We start from the raw sequence: 18,130 nt of genomic DNA, 5'->3' as shown, positions 1-18,130 counted from the left end.
CCCCTTCACCTGTCAACCTTGACAGGAAGATGTGTGCAGAGCCGATAAATGCCGCCAAGCCTCCACTGTGACATGCAAACATCAGCCAAGTGGATAAAGAAGATTCCCACGCCTGCTTAGGATCTGCACTTCTACACTGCTCAGAGATATTTTGACCTTCTAGTTTATTTTGATTCAAGAAAAAGTCAATATTTCTTAGCTTGCCAAGGCTGGAAGAATTTAAATGAATTATTGAATCAAGCAGTTAATCTATCGATAACTGATTTTTTTTCCTTTTAAATCTAGAATGATGAAAAGCAGGCTTAATGGAAAACAAGAAAAAGAAGGTTGTTTTTCCCCCAGATGTTTTAATCCCATGGGATCAGAGCTGGGGCCAAATGTTCAGTGTTGACCACTGGGGCCGTTCTGTCTCACTTGAAAATTGTGAAGAAGATACAATTAAAACTTAAAAGCAAAGACTTCTGTGGCCATACAATCTGCATCCATGATTTAATTATTTGTATTTTGATATCCTTTTCCTATTCTCAACTTGTGTTTGCTGCCATTAATGCTGCATGGCAAACCTCTCATTTTCTGAACTCTTCTGGTGGAATGGAATGTCATTTGTGGGGGTGCTTGCTTGGCCTTTTGTGTAAGTGGGCACTTCCAGCAATAAGATGCTCTCCTGGCCACCCTGCCCACATGGGAGTGTGAACTCTGGGCACCACTGCCTCACACCACTGGACACATGTGTTGGATGCAGGGGACACCCAGCAGCATGGCAGCAGCCATTCCCCAGGTCTCAGCCTTCCTGCCACAGCTGTGGCTTCCTGCTTTGTGCTAGGGCTGGGCGGAAGAGAAAGGCTACTGGTCCCACTGCTGGTGGTGTGTATCCTAGAGAACCACATTCTCACCCAGAGACAAAGGTCAAGCTCAAGCCTCCCTGCCATGGCTGACCCCATCCTGAACATTTGAGTATTACTTTCTCCTTTCTTACTCCACACTCCCTAGACTCTGCTGTTTTTCCCCATTTCCTGCCCCACGTATCTGACCACTCTGTGTCTCCTAGAATGATGCCTGGCATCCTTACCCTTCCCATCCTGCCCCTGTACAGAACTCCTCCTCCCATCAGTGCAATTACGGGCGCCATGGCTCAAGCCTTGCCTTTTGGCAAGCCATCCTCCTCTCGCTTGGCATGGTCCATTGGCTCTTTGCTACCTCCATGTGGTCCCCTGTTTACTCTTCCCTTCCAGGATGGGTGTGCCTGAGATGGTTGGTGTGAGCCAACCATAAAACCTGAACCCTGTACAGCTGGGCACTGCTTTTGGCACCTGTGACCACCTCCTGTTAGTAGAGCAAAGACTTTTTTGGGCACCCCAAACCCCAAGCCCTTGGCTTCACTGGCAAATGGAACCACAAAGGAAGCCCTTGACCACCCTCCCCTAATGCTTGAAGCTGACCCTCTGTGTTTGTGTATTCAACAGGACTTTCTGATGGGCTGCCAGCCTCCTGTGGGAAGAAGTTCTGCAGCCGCGGTAGCAGGTGCATGCTCAGCAGAGAGACCGGGGAGCCCGAATGCCGGTGCCTGGAGGCATGCAGGCCCAGCTACATGCCCGTGTGTGGCTCCGATGGGAGGTTTTATGAGAATCACTGTGAGCTCCACCGAGCTGCTTGCCTGCTGGAGAGGAATATCGTCATTGTCCACAGCAAGGACTGTTTCCTTAAAGGTAGGAAGATACCTCCTTGCACCTATGCTTTTGGTTTTGGGGATGGATCTTCTCATGCCAGGGTGCTGAATCTGCAGGTTGGATGTGTAAAGGCAGTAGAGGAAGGCAGGAGGCTCAACCGGGTAGCAACAGCAACATTTCAATGAGGCATGTTCTGTGTATATCCACCTCCAGAGACCCAGAGACCCCCTGCCTTTGGAGGGGGGGGGGCCTTGGAGAGCAGAATCTAGGCAGACCTTTGGGGTAAGACAGGGAGGGGAAAAGAAGGGATGGAACCCACCAAGTGCCTACAACAGTGATGGAGAGGCGCGTCAGAACTGCCAGGGCCTGGGCACCCAGAGCGGAGGGGCAGGGCTCGGGCTCGCCCTAATGGGCCCCGAGCCCATGGTGCGATGGCCGGGATGTCAAGGAGTTCTCCACAAGGGAGCACAGGTCTATTGGCCCCCTACAGCCCCCCCCCAAGCCACCTGCAGACACATGAAGGGCCGCTTTCCCATCCTCCTATCTGGGCTGTGGCAGCAGAAGTCGAGGTCAGGGGGGAAGGTGTCCTGGAGAAGGCAAAGCTCTGGCAGGTCGGGCTTCCCCTCTGAGTAGAAGTAGCTTCGGACACGTTCATGGCTGTGCTTCTGACACTCACGCTGAGGTGCTGCAGGAGTCATGAGGCACATTATGGAAATGAGGCCAAAATGAGCCCAGGAAAAATGTTCCCGGTCTGAAAACCCTGCCCAGCCTCATGCCCGCCGAACCCCGGCCCTGTGCGCGCTAAAACACTTGACCAGCTGCTCCAGCTTCATTGGCCGTGTTGAATTTTATAGACTGATGTTCCGTTCTCCAGTTTCCAATATCCCCCAAATTGCATCTTTCTAAAGGTTTTTATTTCTGCATCAGAGTGTGCCCAGCCTCCCTCACCATCGGTTATTCAAACAGCATTTCTCATTTCATGCAAGGGAAAAACAACCACCATGAAAGCTGCCTTGGCGAGGGAGGGTGGGCAAGAGCCGGGGAGGATGGGGGCCGCCGGTGCACGCGGATGAGGGCTTGGTTCTGCTTCATGCTGGTTGAATTCATCCACCAAATCCTTCTCATTCATTGAGGTTTTATACGGATTTTGTGAATGCCTGTGCTGTGGACAGCAGTCCCCACCAGCTCCCAGAGAGGCCTAAGGGTACCGTCGGGCTCTGCCACTTCCTAGCTGTGTGACCTTGGGCACATCACTCCACTTTTCTGGGCCTTTTCCTCTGCTGTGAAAGGGGCTATTGGCAGTATGGAGGAAAGTAAATGAGAGGCTACACAGACACCCATGTGCCAGGCACATCGCAGTGTGGTGTATTAGTGACCCCAGTCATCCTGTTTTAATCCAGCGTGGCCTCGGGACTGGAGCAGAGAGGCACAGGTCATGCAGGGAAGGCAGAGACAGGAACAAGTGCCCTGCCCAGCAGGTGTGGGGCCCACCTGGCTTCTGGGTAGGCGGAGTCAGGAATGAAGACGCTGAGGGTCAGGTCCTCATGCTGAGATGCCCAACAGGAACCAGGGCTCCCATTTCTGCAGACCCGGCTCTGTGGGTCTGGATGCTATGGAGGAGTCCTCACCATTTCCTGCTCAGATCGGCTCCCATCCCAAGCAGCGGGAAGGCCCACCTGCCTCTGTCCTCCAGCATCCCCACCAGGAGCGCCCAGCAAACAGTGAAGCCCTGCTCACTGACTGCAGGGGCTTGGCAGGGATGGAAGGCAGGCAGGGGACTTCAGGTGGGCACCACCCCACCTGCCCCAGAGCCATGGTTCCAATGGGGAACAAGAGAATACAGTGACAGGGGCTGGGGAGCAGAGGTCTTAGAAGGGAAGAGGCAGTGAAGAACAATATTCTACAGCCCGAGATAGCAGTAGAGTATTTAATCCCCTCTTCAGCTCCACGGATGGTAGTTTGTCTTTTGTCCCTATTTCCAGGGAGTTATTGATAGAGGAAACTGAAAAATACCTTCTTTTTTTCATGCAAATAGTAATTCTAAATTCATCCACGTTCATTATCTTTTCCTACCAGACTTTTTCTTTTTTTTTTTTTTTAAGAAGGTAGCTCTTTTTTTTTTTTTTTAAATATTTTATTTATTTATTTGACAGAGAGAGATCACAAGTAGACAGAGAGGCAGGCAGAGAGAGAGAGAGAGAGAGAGAGAGAGGCAAGCAGGCTCCCTGCTGAGCAGAGAGCCCGATGCGGGACTCGACCCCAGGACGCCGAGATCATGACCCGAGCCGAAGGCAGCGGCTCAACCCACTGAGCCACCCAGGCGCCCCCTACCAGACTTTTTCTAAAGAAAAGTTCTGACTTCATTCTCAGGTTTCATTTGTACCCCAGAAGTCACTATGAGGACACACTCCTCATGGGGCCGGGTATGTAGAGACGGTGGGGGGGACATGGTGGTGGATTCAAGGGGCCGCAGCTCGGTGCACCTCCTCTGTGGCTGGGGCCTGGGCTGTCGGCAGGGCAGGGAAGGTGATTCTCTGGAGCGCTGCGTGAGAACCACAGCCCTCTTGCTCTGTAAGGGAGGAGAGGCGATATTCTAAGCCCCAGTTTCAAGAAAACTTCTGGTATCACATTGCAGTTGCTATGGCAATGGAATTCCTCGTGAATGTGGAATGAAATATAACATCATTTAGGGATTATTAGCATGTGAGTAGAGCAAAACTGAACTCAAATCATTGCTTCAGCTCATCTTTGCAGCTTTTGATACCAGCTCTCCTGACATCCCAAGCAGGGTGTCCCCTGCCGAAAATCAGGGGGACAGAGAGATGTAGGATTGTCAGATCTCTTTCTGCCTGTGGCCAAATTAAAGTGTTGTTGTTGTTAAAGTGGTGTTCTCAGCACCAGATACCACCAGAGAATACCAAGACGGTGGGTGGAATTCTCTGTAACTCTAACTCCTGATAGGCTTTGTGTTTGCAAAGTTACCTCATGACATGGGGTTCCTATTTGTATACTGGTTGACACTTTTAAAATTGTTTTTCTGTCTCCGTTTGGAATTCACTCAGTATCTCCTGCATTGTTTGAGAAGACAAGCTTGCTTTCAGCCGTCACTCACTACACCGGGCTTGTATTATCCCAGATGATACAGTGTCATAGTTGGACAGTTTTCCAAACAAACCGTGAAATTATGGAAGAAAGAGGCCTGTTAGGGCTACAGTTCTAAACGGATCTGAAGATTCCTCGTCCTGCATGGTGTTTTGGGGGGGGCACTTTGATGCATCAGAGACAAGTTTCCAGGCTCATGAAATCAGAGGAAATAATTTCCCTTTTTAACCAAAAAATGAAACACACTACAGGCTCACTAACAAACCTTTTTTTAAGTGTTACCACACAGGGAATAAAAACCCAGCCTTTTGAATAAATGAAACAAGGTGGGATCAGGAGGGAGACATACCATAGTAGACTCTTAATGTCACAAAACAAACTGAGGGTGGCGGGGGTTAGGGAGAGAGTGGTGGGGTTATGGACACTGGGGAGTGTGTGTGATATGGTGAGTGCTGTGAAGTGTGTAAACCTGGCGATTCATAGACCTGTACTCCTGGGGCTAATAATACATTATATGTTTATTTAAAATATATATATATATATATATACACAAACAAACAAAAACCCAGCCTTTTGTGGCAAGGCAGAACAGATAGGTCTTGCTGCCAAAGAGGCTTCTTCTATTGTTGTTCCTGTTGGTACTTTGAATGTTACTGCCTCAGAACTGAAATTAGGTGTCTCACCTTCAGGCCATTTCCATACTTCCACAAGTCTTTCCTGCCCTGCAAGAGTGAGCGCTACTCACATCCCCCGCTGGGAGCCCAGGCTTTGGTTTCCCTCCGTCAGTTGGAGCAGGTCCCCACAGCCAGGGAGGTGCTGAGGCCTGAGTGAGCCTTGCGGGCGGGAGTAGGCGGGAGCAGGCCTTGCGAGGGGTGGGGGAGTGAGGGTGGCACAGGCTCAAAGGCAAGGCCTGAGGTCCATCGTGGGCCATACCACACCTCCTTGGTCAGGGCACGTGAGCTGTCTGTGCTTCACTTACCCCATCCATAGAACGGGAATGACGGCGGTGCCTGCCTCACAGCAAGGCTGCCGTGGGCATGAACTGAGCAGCGGCTGGCCCATGATGAGCTCACTTCTCTAAGCAGGGTCAGCCGCTGCTCAGGACCACAGGGATGCCGTTGCAAACATGGTGACATAGCAGAGAGGCAAATGCGAGAGGCCTTAAGACGCCTGCCCCTGGACAGCACTGTGTATGAGCTAAGAACTTGGTGGAGGCCGGGGCGGGTGCGCCTGTGAGCGAAGAGAGAGATGATCACTGGTTCTCCATGTTTATGGAATGAGTGGCTAGAACTGGATCTCCAAATGGGCAAACTAAACTCACCTCTAGCTGCCTTGCTGTTTTAGAAAGAGATGTAAAAAGTCATTTAGGTTCACCTAGCAGGTCAGTAGAGATGCTGAAGGAGTTCCAATAGCCCCTGATTCTGAGTCTAGAGGAAGTTCTGGAATGCATGAAAAGCTCCTGGGAACTGCCAGTTGAGCCTTAGGGAGGGGTTCATCTGCCAGAGGGTGAGAAGGGACATGTCCAGGGAAGAGAGAGTAAGGGGCATCTCCCAGGGTGAGTGAAGGCAGGAGGGTGGTCCTTAGCAAGGCAGGCATGGGGTTCCTGCAGACTCAGAGAAGAACAAGGACCTAAAATGCAGATCATGGGGAATGTGGGTTCACACTGGGTAAAGCAGACACTTGGGGAAGGTGAGCTGAGAAAGGCCTGCACACCAGGCTAGGGTGTTGCGCCCAAGCTGACTGTCCGATGAACCAGTCCAACTTCCTCTTTCCCCAAACAGGGACCCTGGGGCCCAGAGAGGGCTGGTACCTAGTCCAGGTTACTCAGGCCCTGCCCCTGCAGCCTGCCCTTGAGAAGCAGCCACGGCTCTGGGGCTGCTCATCCCAGCAAGGCATGTTCACGACAGATGCAGCCACTTTCTTCTTCTCCCCTCTTGGTGCAGAGATGGAAGGCTCAGGAGCCTTGATCGGTAAGAAAGGTGTGGGAGCTCCTCAGTGGGGGCCTGCCCTCTAGGTCAGCACGAAGCCCAGTTGGGAAAAACTCCCAAAAACCTGGCTCAGTCGTCCCAAACTGACGGGTCCTCTGGATGTCCCAACACCAGACCACTCTCTCCCCAGTGAGGAAGGAATAGGAACGCAGGTTCACTCAGAGGCCACTGAGCCCCAGGACAAAGCAGCAGAGCCTCTAAGACCAATCTGAAGGCCCTTCCACCAGGTCTGGCTTTTATGCCAGCCTTCACTTTCCAAAACCTCTTTCCTGTTTCCAGTTTCTTCAAATTGCCCTCTACTCCTGACCCCACCCACATTCTGTCCAGAGACCTTGGCTGCTCTTCCAGCCCTGCCCAGCAATCTGTGTGTACTCAGTGCCCTCCCTGACCTTCACTTTGAACACCACAGAGGAGGGTGTGGCCATTCTCTGCCAAGTCGCCCAGCTTCACAGGCATTATTGAATGTCCTCCAGATGCCAAGGCTGTGCTGGACCTGAGGACACCCATATGATCAGGACTCTAGGCCTAATCTCCTGGAATAGATAGCCACAAGGAAGGGCTACCTCCATTCCCCAGCACTCTCACTCTCTGGGCCAGCATGAGGGAGCTGCTCTAGCCAGAGACACCCCCAAGACCTCAAGGACCAGCAGGGATCTTCATGGACTGTCCCGTTGCAGAGACTTCCCTGTAGATTGTTCCCTCACCAGTGCACAAGGAACTGGGAAGACCAAGCAGCAGGTTGACCAGCAGCCCCCAGGGCAGCAGCCCTTGGAGCTCACTCATCCCCTTTCTGGTACCTGCTCCCCCATCAAGAGGAACATGGCATCAGACAAAGGTTTGTTCTTTCATTATATCCTCTAGGTTTTATGCAAGACAACGTCTTGGTGTGAGTGACTCACAGAAGTGCAAGAATGTTATCAGTGCAGTGCGTGTGGTGTGCTTCACAGAATGGCTATACTTTGGATGAATTAATTACATTCCAGTAATTAAAAATTGCTAATAAGTTACTGAGCTGAGAAAGTCTCGCACCACATTCATTTTGCTTATGTAAACACGCCACAGCCTCTGAGGCCCCCACATTGTATTCTGCCCTTTCCTGACACCCCCTCCTCCATATGCCCAGCCCCTCCTCGGTCCCTTTGGCCAGCTCCGGGCGTCTCCTAGCCCCGCGAGTCTCCTAGCCTCGCATCCCTCCAGGGGTCCTCCCTTCTCTCCCCTGGACCCCAGGTGCCACCTGCGCTGGGTGCCTCCCCTGCCCCATCTCTGCCACACTCTGCCCACCCGGGTTCCTTCTGCCTCCCATCCCCAGGGAGATTGGTGTAGCCCAGGTGTTACAGCCAGGTGGCACTTTGCAGGCCTTCTCTTGCTGCACCTGCCCTGCCATGGACAGTCTTTGGGCAGGCCCCCACTTGTGCTGCTGTGATCCGTGGTGTGGGCCCCTCCTTCCCCACTAGCATTCTCCACATGGGCTCTCCCGAGGCCCCCCTCAGCCCTCCTCTCTTTCCTTTTCACCCCCTCACCATTCCTGCCGTGCCTCATATGCAAATAAGACCCAGCTGTATCTTCATCCCGACCTCTCGTCCACATTTCAGTCACAGGTCCTGCTCCCCAAAGGCCCACAACCACCTCAGATCCAGTGTGTCCAGAATGAACTCTCCAACTCTCCACTCCCTCTGTCCTTAACACCCTTGTTCCTCACACAATGTCTATCTCAGTGAGAGCAACCTCTTCATACCCCAGAAGACCGGACCCCAAGAGACTGATGCTTCCTCGCAGCCGAACCCCCTCACCATAAAATCGCACCAAGTTTACTTCCTTTTAACTTCTTACCTCTGCCCCCTCTTCTGTACCTGTTCTGCTACCACACACGCCCATCCTATCATCATCATTCACCTGCACGTCCACTGTGACCCCCTAGATGTTCTCCCAGCTCCTGGCCAGATACTTCTTCAAACCCACCTTCTGTATGGCCTTAAGAGCGAGTTTTTCAGGAGGTAACTACCCTGCCTTAACCCTTCCATCCATTCATTCAGCAAATGTGCACCTCCTATGAGTCAGGTCTGTGACCGGCACTGGGGATAGAGCAGTACACAAAATGGACATGATTCCTGCCCCGATGGCACATGCAGTCTCTTGTTGTACATAAGAAATTAAGTGTCTTAGCCAATGACAAGTGCCATGGAGGAGGATGAAGGAGGCACAGGGGTAAGCAAGAGTTTCTAATAGGAGAAGAGGCATCTGAGCCAATAGCTAGAGAAGGTTGAGAAGTTAGGGAGTTACCTATTTGACTATCTGGAGGAAGGAGTAGCAGGTTCAAAGACCCTGAGGTGAGAGCCCTCCAGGCTTGTATAGAGATCAAAAAGGATCCCAGGATAACTGAAGCAGAGTGAGGAAGGCCAGAGAGGTCTGAGTGGTGGTCAGAGGGGCCTTGCTGGCCATGGGAAGCCTGAGCTACTAACCACTATCCCATGTTGCCTTTCTGATTATTCTGCCATGACCACCAGTGGATGGCCTCAAGGCACCATCCCGTTCATCACCACCCTAGGAAGCTGTCCGGGGTGTGCTATAGCTGGAGAAGACCTGTCCAGGGGCTGTCAAGCATCTCCAGGGTCCTTCTTCACTTGAGTTAAACTCACAGGGCCAGGGGATTTCCTCTTCTTTGTCAGCTTGTCAACCTTCCCATGATACTGGGGGTCTCTACAAGTAAAGAAATATGATTTATCTTTCAACCCCGACACCCAGAAATGTTCATTCATTTTGGATGAATGCACAAATGGATGTTATGTGTTAAATAGGATATGTGCAAACCTTTCAAAGTCCCCAAGTGAGAGCATGGAAAGCCCTAGAGGTGCTTTGTGTCACATGTATCAGAGGGTCCCAGCAAAGGACCAGCGAAGGATGGGTGGGATTTATAAAGAGGACCCTGCTCAGAGACATGTTCTCTGTGATGGGGCGGGGTGGCGGGCATTAAGGGTGTTGAGGGAACATAAGGAAAGAATGGGCAGAAGGAGACCGAGGAGGGGGTGACATGGAGCCTCCTGTCCCCCCACTTCTTGCCAGCAGAGGCTGCTTAAGCAAGGCCCTACATGGAAAGAAGGGGGCCATTGGTCCCGGCTGCTTCAAACCACCTCCTGGTGCCTGTGGCCAACGCTTGGGAGACTTTGGCTGATGATCAGGAGTCAAATGTTTAATTACTGGAGCGAGAAGAAGTTGATTTGGGACTTCTTTAAGTTTCTCCCCTATTGCGCCTTCAATTAAGATCAAGGCCCTGTGCAACAGCCGCTAAATGACGCCGCATATTGAATCTCTGTGCTCAAGCAGTTTATCTAATTATCTGTGTGACAAACTCAGCAGCTGTCAGCGCGGCCACAGCTCAGATATGGTGACTCTGGGCCCCCGCCTGCTAGTGTTTTCTGCTTCCTCACAGGCTGAGCGAAAGGGCTTCCGTGCTCTTCTGCACATAGGGAATCCCTTTCAAGTTCTCTTGCCACTGATGGAAGGTGCTAAGGGCACCCACAGCAGGGAGCTGAGCAGAAGCCTGGGGGTCTGCCGCTCCCTGGCTCTCTAGTCCCCCTGCCTCACCATCAGCCCCTGTGGCTGGCATGCATCTCCAGGCTCTCCCTGCTCTTCTAAACAGGGAAGAATTGGCCTGACTTGGGCCTTTTTTATTTTTTTTTTTCCTCCAAGGAGAAGGAGGAGGTCTTACCATTGCATCACAATAACTGAAATAAATCAAGGGAGTTGGGCGGCAGATGGACACAGTGACCCAGCGAAAGGGAGAGGGAGATGACTGCTCATCTCCAGCAGCAGAGAGTGTATGCGTGGCTAAATGTCCCAGAGCAGGCTCACCAGATGCGTGTCCACACCAAAGGATCCAATCCAAGGGATGGAGCTATGGAAAGCTGCGGCCCAGCCCTTGGCAGCATCCTGGGGACTGGAGAAGCACCCATGGTTCCTAGCGTGGATGAACTGGCGCCCCGCCCTTTGCCGGGTGTCATGGGAGAGCCGTGTCTAGAACGCTAATGAGGGAAGCTAATGAAGGAGGGCAGAGCTTCACAATGACCTCAAAATTTGGACCCCTCGTCCTGGCAAGTCCTGTCCTCTGCTTTTCTTCTTCTTGTGTTCATTTCTGCTTTGATGCATTTTGATCACTCATTAATGAAGGTAGCCAGAGTGAAACTACTTTGGAAAAGCTCCTCTAGATGAAACTAGTAAAATTGCTTTCTTGCCAGGAAATTAAAATCATCAGACACAATGAGCTCTGCCAACTTATTAGAAGCAACGGTCTGAGTGGGGCATTTGTCTTTGTAGCTGAAGGAGGGGTGCATCCAGGCCCCTGGAAGGCACACCTGTTGACTTATCATCCTGCAAGAACTTCATGTCCTCTTGTCCTTGTCTTTTAGTCCAGCCCCACCCATTTTGATTGCAGGGGTTTGACCTGCAGACCTGGTCTCCAGAGGTCAGCAAGTGCCTCTGTGAGCTCAGGTGCACCCCACTCATTCTGCCAGACTGAGTTCTCTGAGGTCTCTACCCAGACCTCATTCTCTCCCTCCCTCTCTCTCTCCGCCCCTCCCTGCTCTCTCTCTCCCTCTCTCTCTTCATCCCTCCCTGCCCCCCACCTCCTCTTTCCTCCCTCCCCCATCCATGCTTTGTGGCTCACCAATTAATTTATATTTCCACTGAAATATAACAAACCCAAGGTCTTTCTTGTGGGGCTTTGCAGAGAACCCTTTGATCTCCAGCTCTGTGTGGGTCCTTGTAGCTGAGATTTTTAAATTTTCCCCTTCCAAGCTTATCCAGTGCTCCAGGAACTCTAGATGAGAAACACATGAGGGAGAGTATGGTGTGTCTGGTAGCCAGCGGTCAGGAATAGGGGAGTGAGGAAGAAATCTGTGCAAAGCTGCAGAAGGAAGAATACCCCAGAGTGAGGGAAAGTGTTGAAAGAGGCCATCCAGGGACCCCAGGAGCAGTGGGCACAGTCGCAGGGAGGCTCAGCAACAAAGCATCCCTGTTATATACAGAGTGAATTTGTTAGTTCTCCTTTCTATCCAAATGTCCAAACTTCCAAGGGTGTCTCTCAACTGTTCAACCACAAGTACTGGTTCCAAGAAAGCTATAACCTCCACCTCCTAGGATCCCTACCCCCCTGTCGTGACATTTTGGGGCAGTGACCATGAACAATCTGGACAGTCTTGCCAGGGCTGGGACGAATGTGAATGGAGGTGAGGCTGGACAGACCTGCCTGGACAAGAATTAAAGGGAAGTTGCCTTCTGCCACCCAGGAGAGGAAGAGCTCACTCGGGGTGAAGAGAAAAAGGGAAATGATGACCAAAACCAGAAGCCCGGTAGACAGCAACTGTGTTCTCTCAATTCAAGAAAACATGCACCCTGAGAGGAGATGAAAAACAGGATTACAGATTGACTAAGCCACAGCCAAAAATGAAATGGAAGCTGGAGGAGGTAAAGCAAGACTTTATGGAATGGGGAGTAGTGTCACCCAAGTGCCTTCTGTGTCTCAAGCAGTGGAGGGCAAGATTAACAACACAGAAATCAAACAAGCATGCCCCCACCAGGAGAACAGACTTAAAAAGCTCTCCCAGAATACATAGAAGAAAAAGGAAAGAAAAAGGTAAAGAAGAAGAATAATAATGTGAGAGAAGATGATAGATAGAGAAGACGGGGATGAAAGTTTAGCTCTTGGCCATCCGTCATCTTCAAGACCCCAGAGCAAATCAAAGGGACACAGGCAGTGAAGAAAGATTGTTTTTTAAATTGCCCTGTGTGGAAAGATTCCTAAAATAGGTCTGAATGTAACTGCTAAAATTTCAGGATTTCAGAAATTTTTTCAAATATATTTGAAGTGATCAGGCAGAGAGGAAAAGCCTGGTCTCCTGTAAAGAAAAAAGAAAACCCACTGGTGTTAGGCTTTTCTGCAACATTAAGAAGCAAGAAGGCAGCGAAGACCATCTAGAGAGTTTTAAAGTGGTAATTCGGCACTCCTCAGATGAAAATCCCTGTGTGGAAACAACAGAAAGGATGCTCTGCTGGGCAGGGGCTCAGATAACAGACCACCTATGTATTCTTGGCTGGAAAAAAAAAAAAAGATACTGAAAGGTGAACCCCCAACAATCTAGGGACACATCAAATTTGGGAAATAAGAAGGTTGTGGTACTCACAGCCTGGAGGTGAGCAAGAGATTCCTCTCATGGAAAAATTGTCTAAATGATTGTTTTTAAGCATAATTACCCAAAGGGACAAAGAGTAAATGAAGACGTTAAATGCACTAATTTCTTTGACTCCCTTGTGAGGGTTTCAACAAATCCTGCATAATTCTTGACTTAGTGTGTTAAAAAGCATGTATCTGTTTAGCTAGGCAATTTCCCAATAACTCCGTCGTTCCTCCCCAGAATGAACCCAGTGCTGGCCCCAAACAAGTCTTCCAGGCTGCTCCCTGCCACATTGGGAGGCTTTGCTCCTGCCTTCGCTGGTCAGAGACCACGGGTAGGATTGGTCCTTGAGTGAGGTGACCTACCCTAAGGCTGGGCCTCCCGTGCCTTGCTCACAGTGGCTAAAGTGGGCTCCCCCTTCCAGGAAGCTTGCCTGGGCTGGAATGGAAGTAGAACTCCAGCTTGCTCTAGGGTGTCTTCCTGGAGCAGTGACGTCAGTGAGCCAGGGATGTGGCCTGGACTAGTGATTCTCATGTTCTAATCGAAATAGGTGGTTGATCCACAAGGAAGGAGTGAGTAAGAGCTGAACCATGTTGTGAGAAAAAAAAAACCAGGAAAGCAAAAGTCTGGCCTCTTGGGAGGTGGAGGTAGAGATGAGACCCCCTAGGCCAGCCAGGGCTACCATGGAGGTGGCCCTGCACAGGAGAGAAGGATGGGGTCACCATGATGTTGGCCACCATTCATGGAGTGGCTGCCAGCTTCCCAGACTCTACCAGATCCTCTGTGGGCATTAACTCGTGTCAAATAACTTGCCCAGTTACTGAGCTGCTAAATGAGAACTGGGGCCTGCCTTCCTCTGTCACTATGTGCCAGCAGCTCCTCCGGCAGGTAGAAGGGCCTCTCTTGGGGGACAATGGCTCAATGTGACCATGGCAGGATGCACAGGACTTGACCAACCAGATGTCGGGGAGGGCGGTGGCAGCTGGACTTACTTAATGCAGCCTCCCTGCTCCCTGCTGCCTTCCCTCACCTCTCCTCAGACTGGCCACAGGCTGCTGATCAGACAACATGTGCTTAAAAGTGATCTTCCCCTAAAAGCAAATGGGTGGAATGTCACTTTCCTGTGGACATCCAGATTGTCACAGCCAGTCATTTTAATGAAGTGAATCATGTTCACACGCATCCAGTCTTCGACCCCAGGGACCGGCACCGTGTGGATCGGTGATGTCACCACCACCATGCACACGTTGCAGACGAAGGGTGTGTCCACTCCCTGCCAGGGGAGAGGCGGGGACAGCTGGCTTCCTCAGCAGAGGAAAGGAGACTGCCATTCTTCCGGGGTGCTCTTCTCTGCGTCTCCACCTCAGCCTCTCTTCCTTCTCGCCCGGTCCCTGCTCCGTCCCTGCCATATTTCAGCAGCGCGAAGACCTTATTTACATGCCAGGCTTGTCTCAATAAGCACTCCTAACAATTTTAAAGGAACAAACATTCCATTTTAAAAAGTCTTGTGGATCTCAGGGTACACAGTTGCGGGTATCAAGAAGACCTAATGAAGAGAGGGATCTCTGGAAAAGGCAGACAAAGCCCACTGCTGGGAAATGGGGTTTCTCTCCTGTGAGAAATGCCGACAGGCGCGCACATGCTAATTTAGAAAAACAGTGAAGAGGAACCCAGACGCACCCTGGAATATGACTATCTAGAAGGCTGGGGAAGAAATAACCCCAGGAAGAGGCACCTGCCAGCTTCCTTTGGTTACAGCTCCACGGGGACTCGGTGGGCTCTGATTATAATTCAGTGTTTGCGGGGTTTATTGTGATTTTATGCATCTCATGCTTTTTAAGAGACCAGAGAGCAGATGGGGGCAGAGGGCAGGGTAACGACTCACGGAGGAAGCCCATGCTCCAGGCCAGGCCCGCCACTGGGTACCTGTCGACTCTTCATCCCATTCAGCCCTACGAAGGCCCTTCGGGACAAGGAGTATTATTGTCCCGACTGAGCAGAGGCCAACACCGAGGTCAGAGAGGCTTTGTGACTTGCCCAAGACCAAGGAGGAGAGAGCTGTCACTTAGACTCAGTCCCGTTTTATTTAAAATGTGCTCTTTGTTCCTCTTACTCTGCTACCTCTCTTGTATGTGTAATGATTTTTATAGTCAATAACAGAAAACAAGCCTTGGAAACCATCTAATTCTGAAGGTACCTCGTGATCATTGTCCAGCAACCTGGCAGACTATGTCTGTGTTCACATAGTTCTGTTCTGAAGACAACTTCTTTGCAGGAGCACGTGGTGGTCACCTTGCTGTGGGCCGCTCTTGCCTCGACAAAAGAGTAATGTTTTTTCACAACCTTGGTTCTTTCATTGTCTTTGCTGCTTCCACTGTGCCATGCCTTCTGTCTATGGGATAATTTTTATAAATCAGAAATGCAGGAGACCTCACACTGAACAGCACCTGGTCTATCCCTTGGTCAGGATTGGCTGGGAACAGTACCTAGCAGAGGAGCCAGTGGACAGGTGGGCTTAGGGCTGACCCACAGACCAGGTTGTGTTCTGGGGCATCTAGGAGCCAGTGGGACAGCCCAAGCTTGCAGCCCTGGAGAAGGGGCTCGGACCTGTGTGATTGGAGAGAGGGCCTCTCAAGACAAAATCACACAGGAACTCATGAGCAGCACCAAGGGGTGCCTGGAATGTCACTCCACCTGTTTATTCACATTTCTAGGACAAGTGAAGTGGTGGTCCTGTCCTCCACATTTTATGGGTCAAGGTTATGTTTCAGGATGCGTTATAAAAACCTGGGACTCCTATATCTGGGCTGTTAATGGCTTGGTAAAGTTTAACAACTGAGTCTTTTGCGGATTCCAGAAATCCTGCTGAGCACCTCCTGTGTGCCAGGCTTGGTTTACAGGCTGGGGACTTAGTAAGACTGAGATGTGGTCCCTGCCCTTGGGAAGCTCATAGCAGAGAAAGATGTAAACTGGGGTGATAGTCTATTATGGAAGGAACCAGGGAGGCCTCTGGAGGGGGTGCCATCCTGGCTGAGTATTAAGTGGAAAGTAGAAATAGGCTAGGCAAAAAGGAAGGGAAAGGGCCTTCTAGGGCAAGGGTTAGGGTGTGTATCTACAATGGGGAACCATGAGGCAACTGATGCTTTCCCTCAGTATGAAGCTTGAGACAGGGAAAAGCAGCAAGAGCTGAGTTTGAGAAAGAATCACAACCAAACCAGGGCCAAACCTCAAAAGTCAGGTTAGGGAGCTCAGGCTCTCTCCTGTAGGTAGGACTCTTGGGCTTGAAACAGTCTAGCTGGCATTTAGAAAGACCGCACAGTGTGGGCAAAGTGGGAATGGCCAGTGGTGGAGTGACCCAGAGGTGGGGAGCCCAGAGGCAGGGAGCCTGGTGAGGAGGTGTTCCAGGCATGCAGCCAAGGGGTACAGAAGGCTGCCTTAGGGGAATGGACAAACCTGAGCACTGTTCAGGAAAAGTCATGCGACAGGACAAGGGACTGACTGGGAGGGAGGTAAGAGAGAAAGAGGTTGGAGTAGAGGGATGTCCCGGCTCATGGCCTGGCTGGCTATGAGTGCCTTTCCCACTGCAGTGGAAACGCAGGAGTGGGAGCCTTGGGGGTGGTAGGAAAATTAGAGTTTGTCCTCGGGTCTGAGGCCCTGTGGGCCATCTGGGAGAGAGGAGTTCAGTTTGTAAAGAGCCTATGCCCCTAGGCTTCAGCCATTCCTGCCTAAGGAGGCTTTCAAACCTTTCCAGTGTGGCAGAGTCAGCCCTGCCTCCTAGCCCTACCGTATTAGTCAGGGTTCTCCAGAGATACACAACCAGGTGTGTGTGTGTGTGTGTGTGTGTGTGTGTGTGTGTAAAGAAATCTATTAGAAGGCATTGGTTCACATGATAACAGAGGTTGGGAAGACCTAAACCTGCAAGGGTAGGCTAACTGCCTAGAGACCCAGAAGGGGCCAATTTCCTATTGGGAGTCTGAAGGCCATCTACTGGAAAATTCATCTTAGTTGAGGGAGGGCTGGTCTTTTTGTTCTATTCAGGCCTTCAACTGACTGAGTGAGGCCCACATCCTGGAAGGCAATCTGCTGTATGCAGAGTCCACCAATTTAACTGTTAACCCTATGCAAAATACCATCACATGAACACCCAGAATAATGGTTGATCACATCTCTGGGCACAGTGGCCCAACTAAGCTGACTGCTCCTCACCCCAGGATTGTTCTCAATGCCTTGCTCAGTCCCGGCCAGGCCTCAGCTAACCATGGTACAGCCCATCACGGGATGTGAGGGCCTCTGATCTGCAGGAGCCAAATGTCTCATCTGGGCTGGGCCCTGAACAGCTCTGTGGATGTGCTGGTGCTTTGTCGGGCATACCCAGTGGCCCCCCTCTACCCCCCCAGTAGAGGGCAGGATGCTGAGCCGGAAGGAAAGTGCTTGCATGTTCCATCAGAGGTGTGTGTCCTTCATGCTGGGGCCCAGTCTGTGTCCCTGCCCTGGGGGCTGGGAGGACAGCTCTTGAGGCCATTGCACCTGCTTTGCTTGAGTTGCAAACCACCCCCTACCAGGAGCACCCAGGAGTTCCACAGGAGGGTGGAGAACTATCTCAACCCCAGAAATCCCTACCTGCTTCACCCAGCAGCCTGCAAAGGGGCTTCCTGCCAATGGCTGTTGGCCCAGTAAAGTTATTTTCTTCCACAGCCTCATAGTTTTAACAGTAAGTGCTTGAAATGATACTGAAACATTCAGATGATGTAAGATGCAACCTGGGGTGGGAGGAAAATCAAAGAAGTACGAAGACGTCAGATGTCTCGGGACACGAGAAAGATGCACAAATGGCAGGAGCCGGTGGCAGGGTACAAAGGCTGCTGATCAGATCCTGAGGTGGCTCTGTTCCTAGGATACATTTGTCTGGAAACCAAACACTTTCAACCATCCAGAGAGACAGAAATCACAGTATTTGATCAGCAGCCTTGGCTGACTGGAGCTTGGGGAAGAGAGAACAGGAGTTGTGTAGTTCCTCCTGGAAATCGGTAACAAAGCCTCCAGCAGGAGACCTGCCTCCTGTTAAGGCACCGGCCAATTAACAGAACAAATGTTTGCAGTGTCCCCGCCAAGGGACATGATGTCAGGTCTGCTCCCAGAGCCCCCGGGCGCTGGTCATTCAGACAGGCAGGTACATGACTTAAGTTAATCGCAGAAAAATGCCTTC

The 18,130-nt window shown here is 51.2% G+C and overlaps 1 protein-coding gene across 1 annotated transcript in view; it reads left to right on the top strand.

Annotated features, from left to right (window-relative positions):
* Positions 1–18,130, top strand: part of FSTL4 (follistatin like 4) — a 411,536-nt gene that overhangs the window by 199,343 nt on the left and 194,063 nt on the right. Inside the window, exon 4 of the mRNA XM_059174572.1 lies at positions 1,464–1,706. Within this exon, the coding sequence (XP_059030555.1) occupies positions 1,464–1,706 (243 nt within the window). The remainder of the gene's footprint in view (positions 1–1,463; positions 1,707–18,130) is intronic.

The sequence above is a fragment of the Mustela lutreola genome, chromosome 5, assembly GCF_030435805.1.
Source record: "Mustela lutreola isolate mMusLut2 chromosome 5, mMusLut2.pri, whole genome shotgun sequence".
Lineage (NCBI taxonomy): Eukaryota > Metazoa > Chordata > Mammalia > Carnivora > Mustelidae > Mustela > Mustela lutreola.
This window is presented reverse-complemented; position numbering and strand designations above follow the sequence as displayed.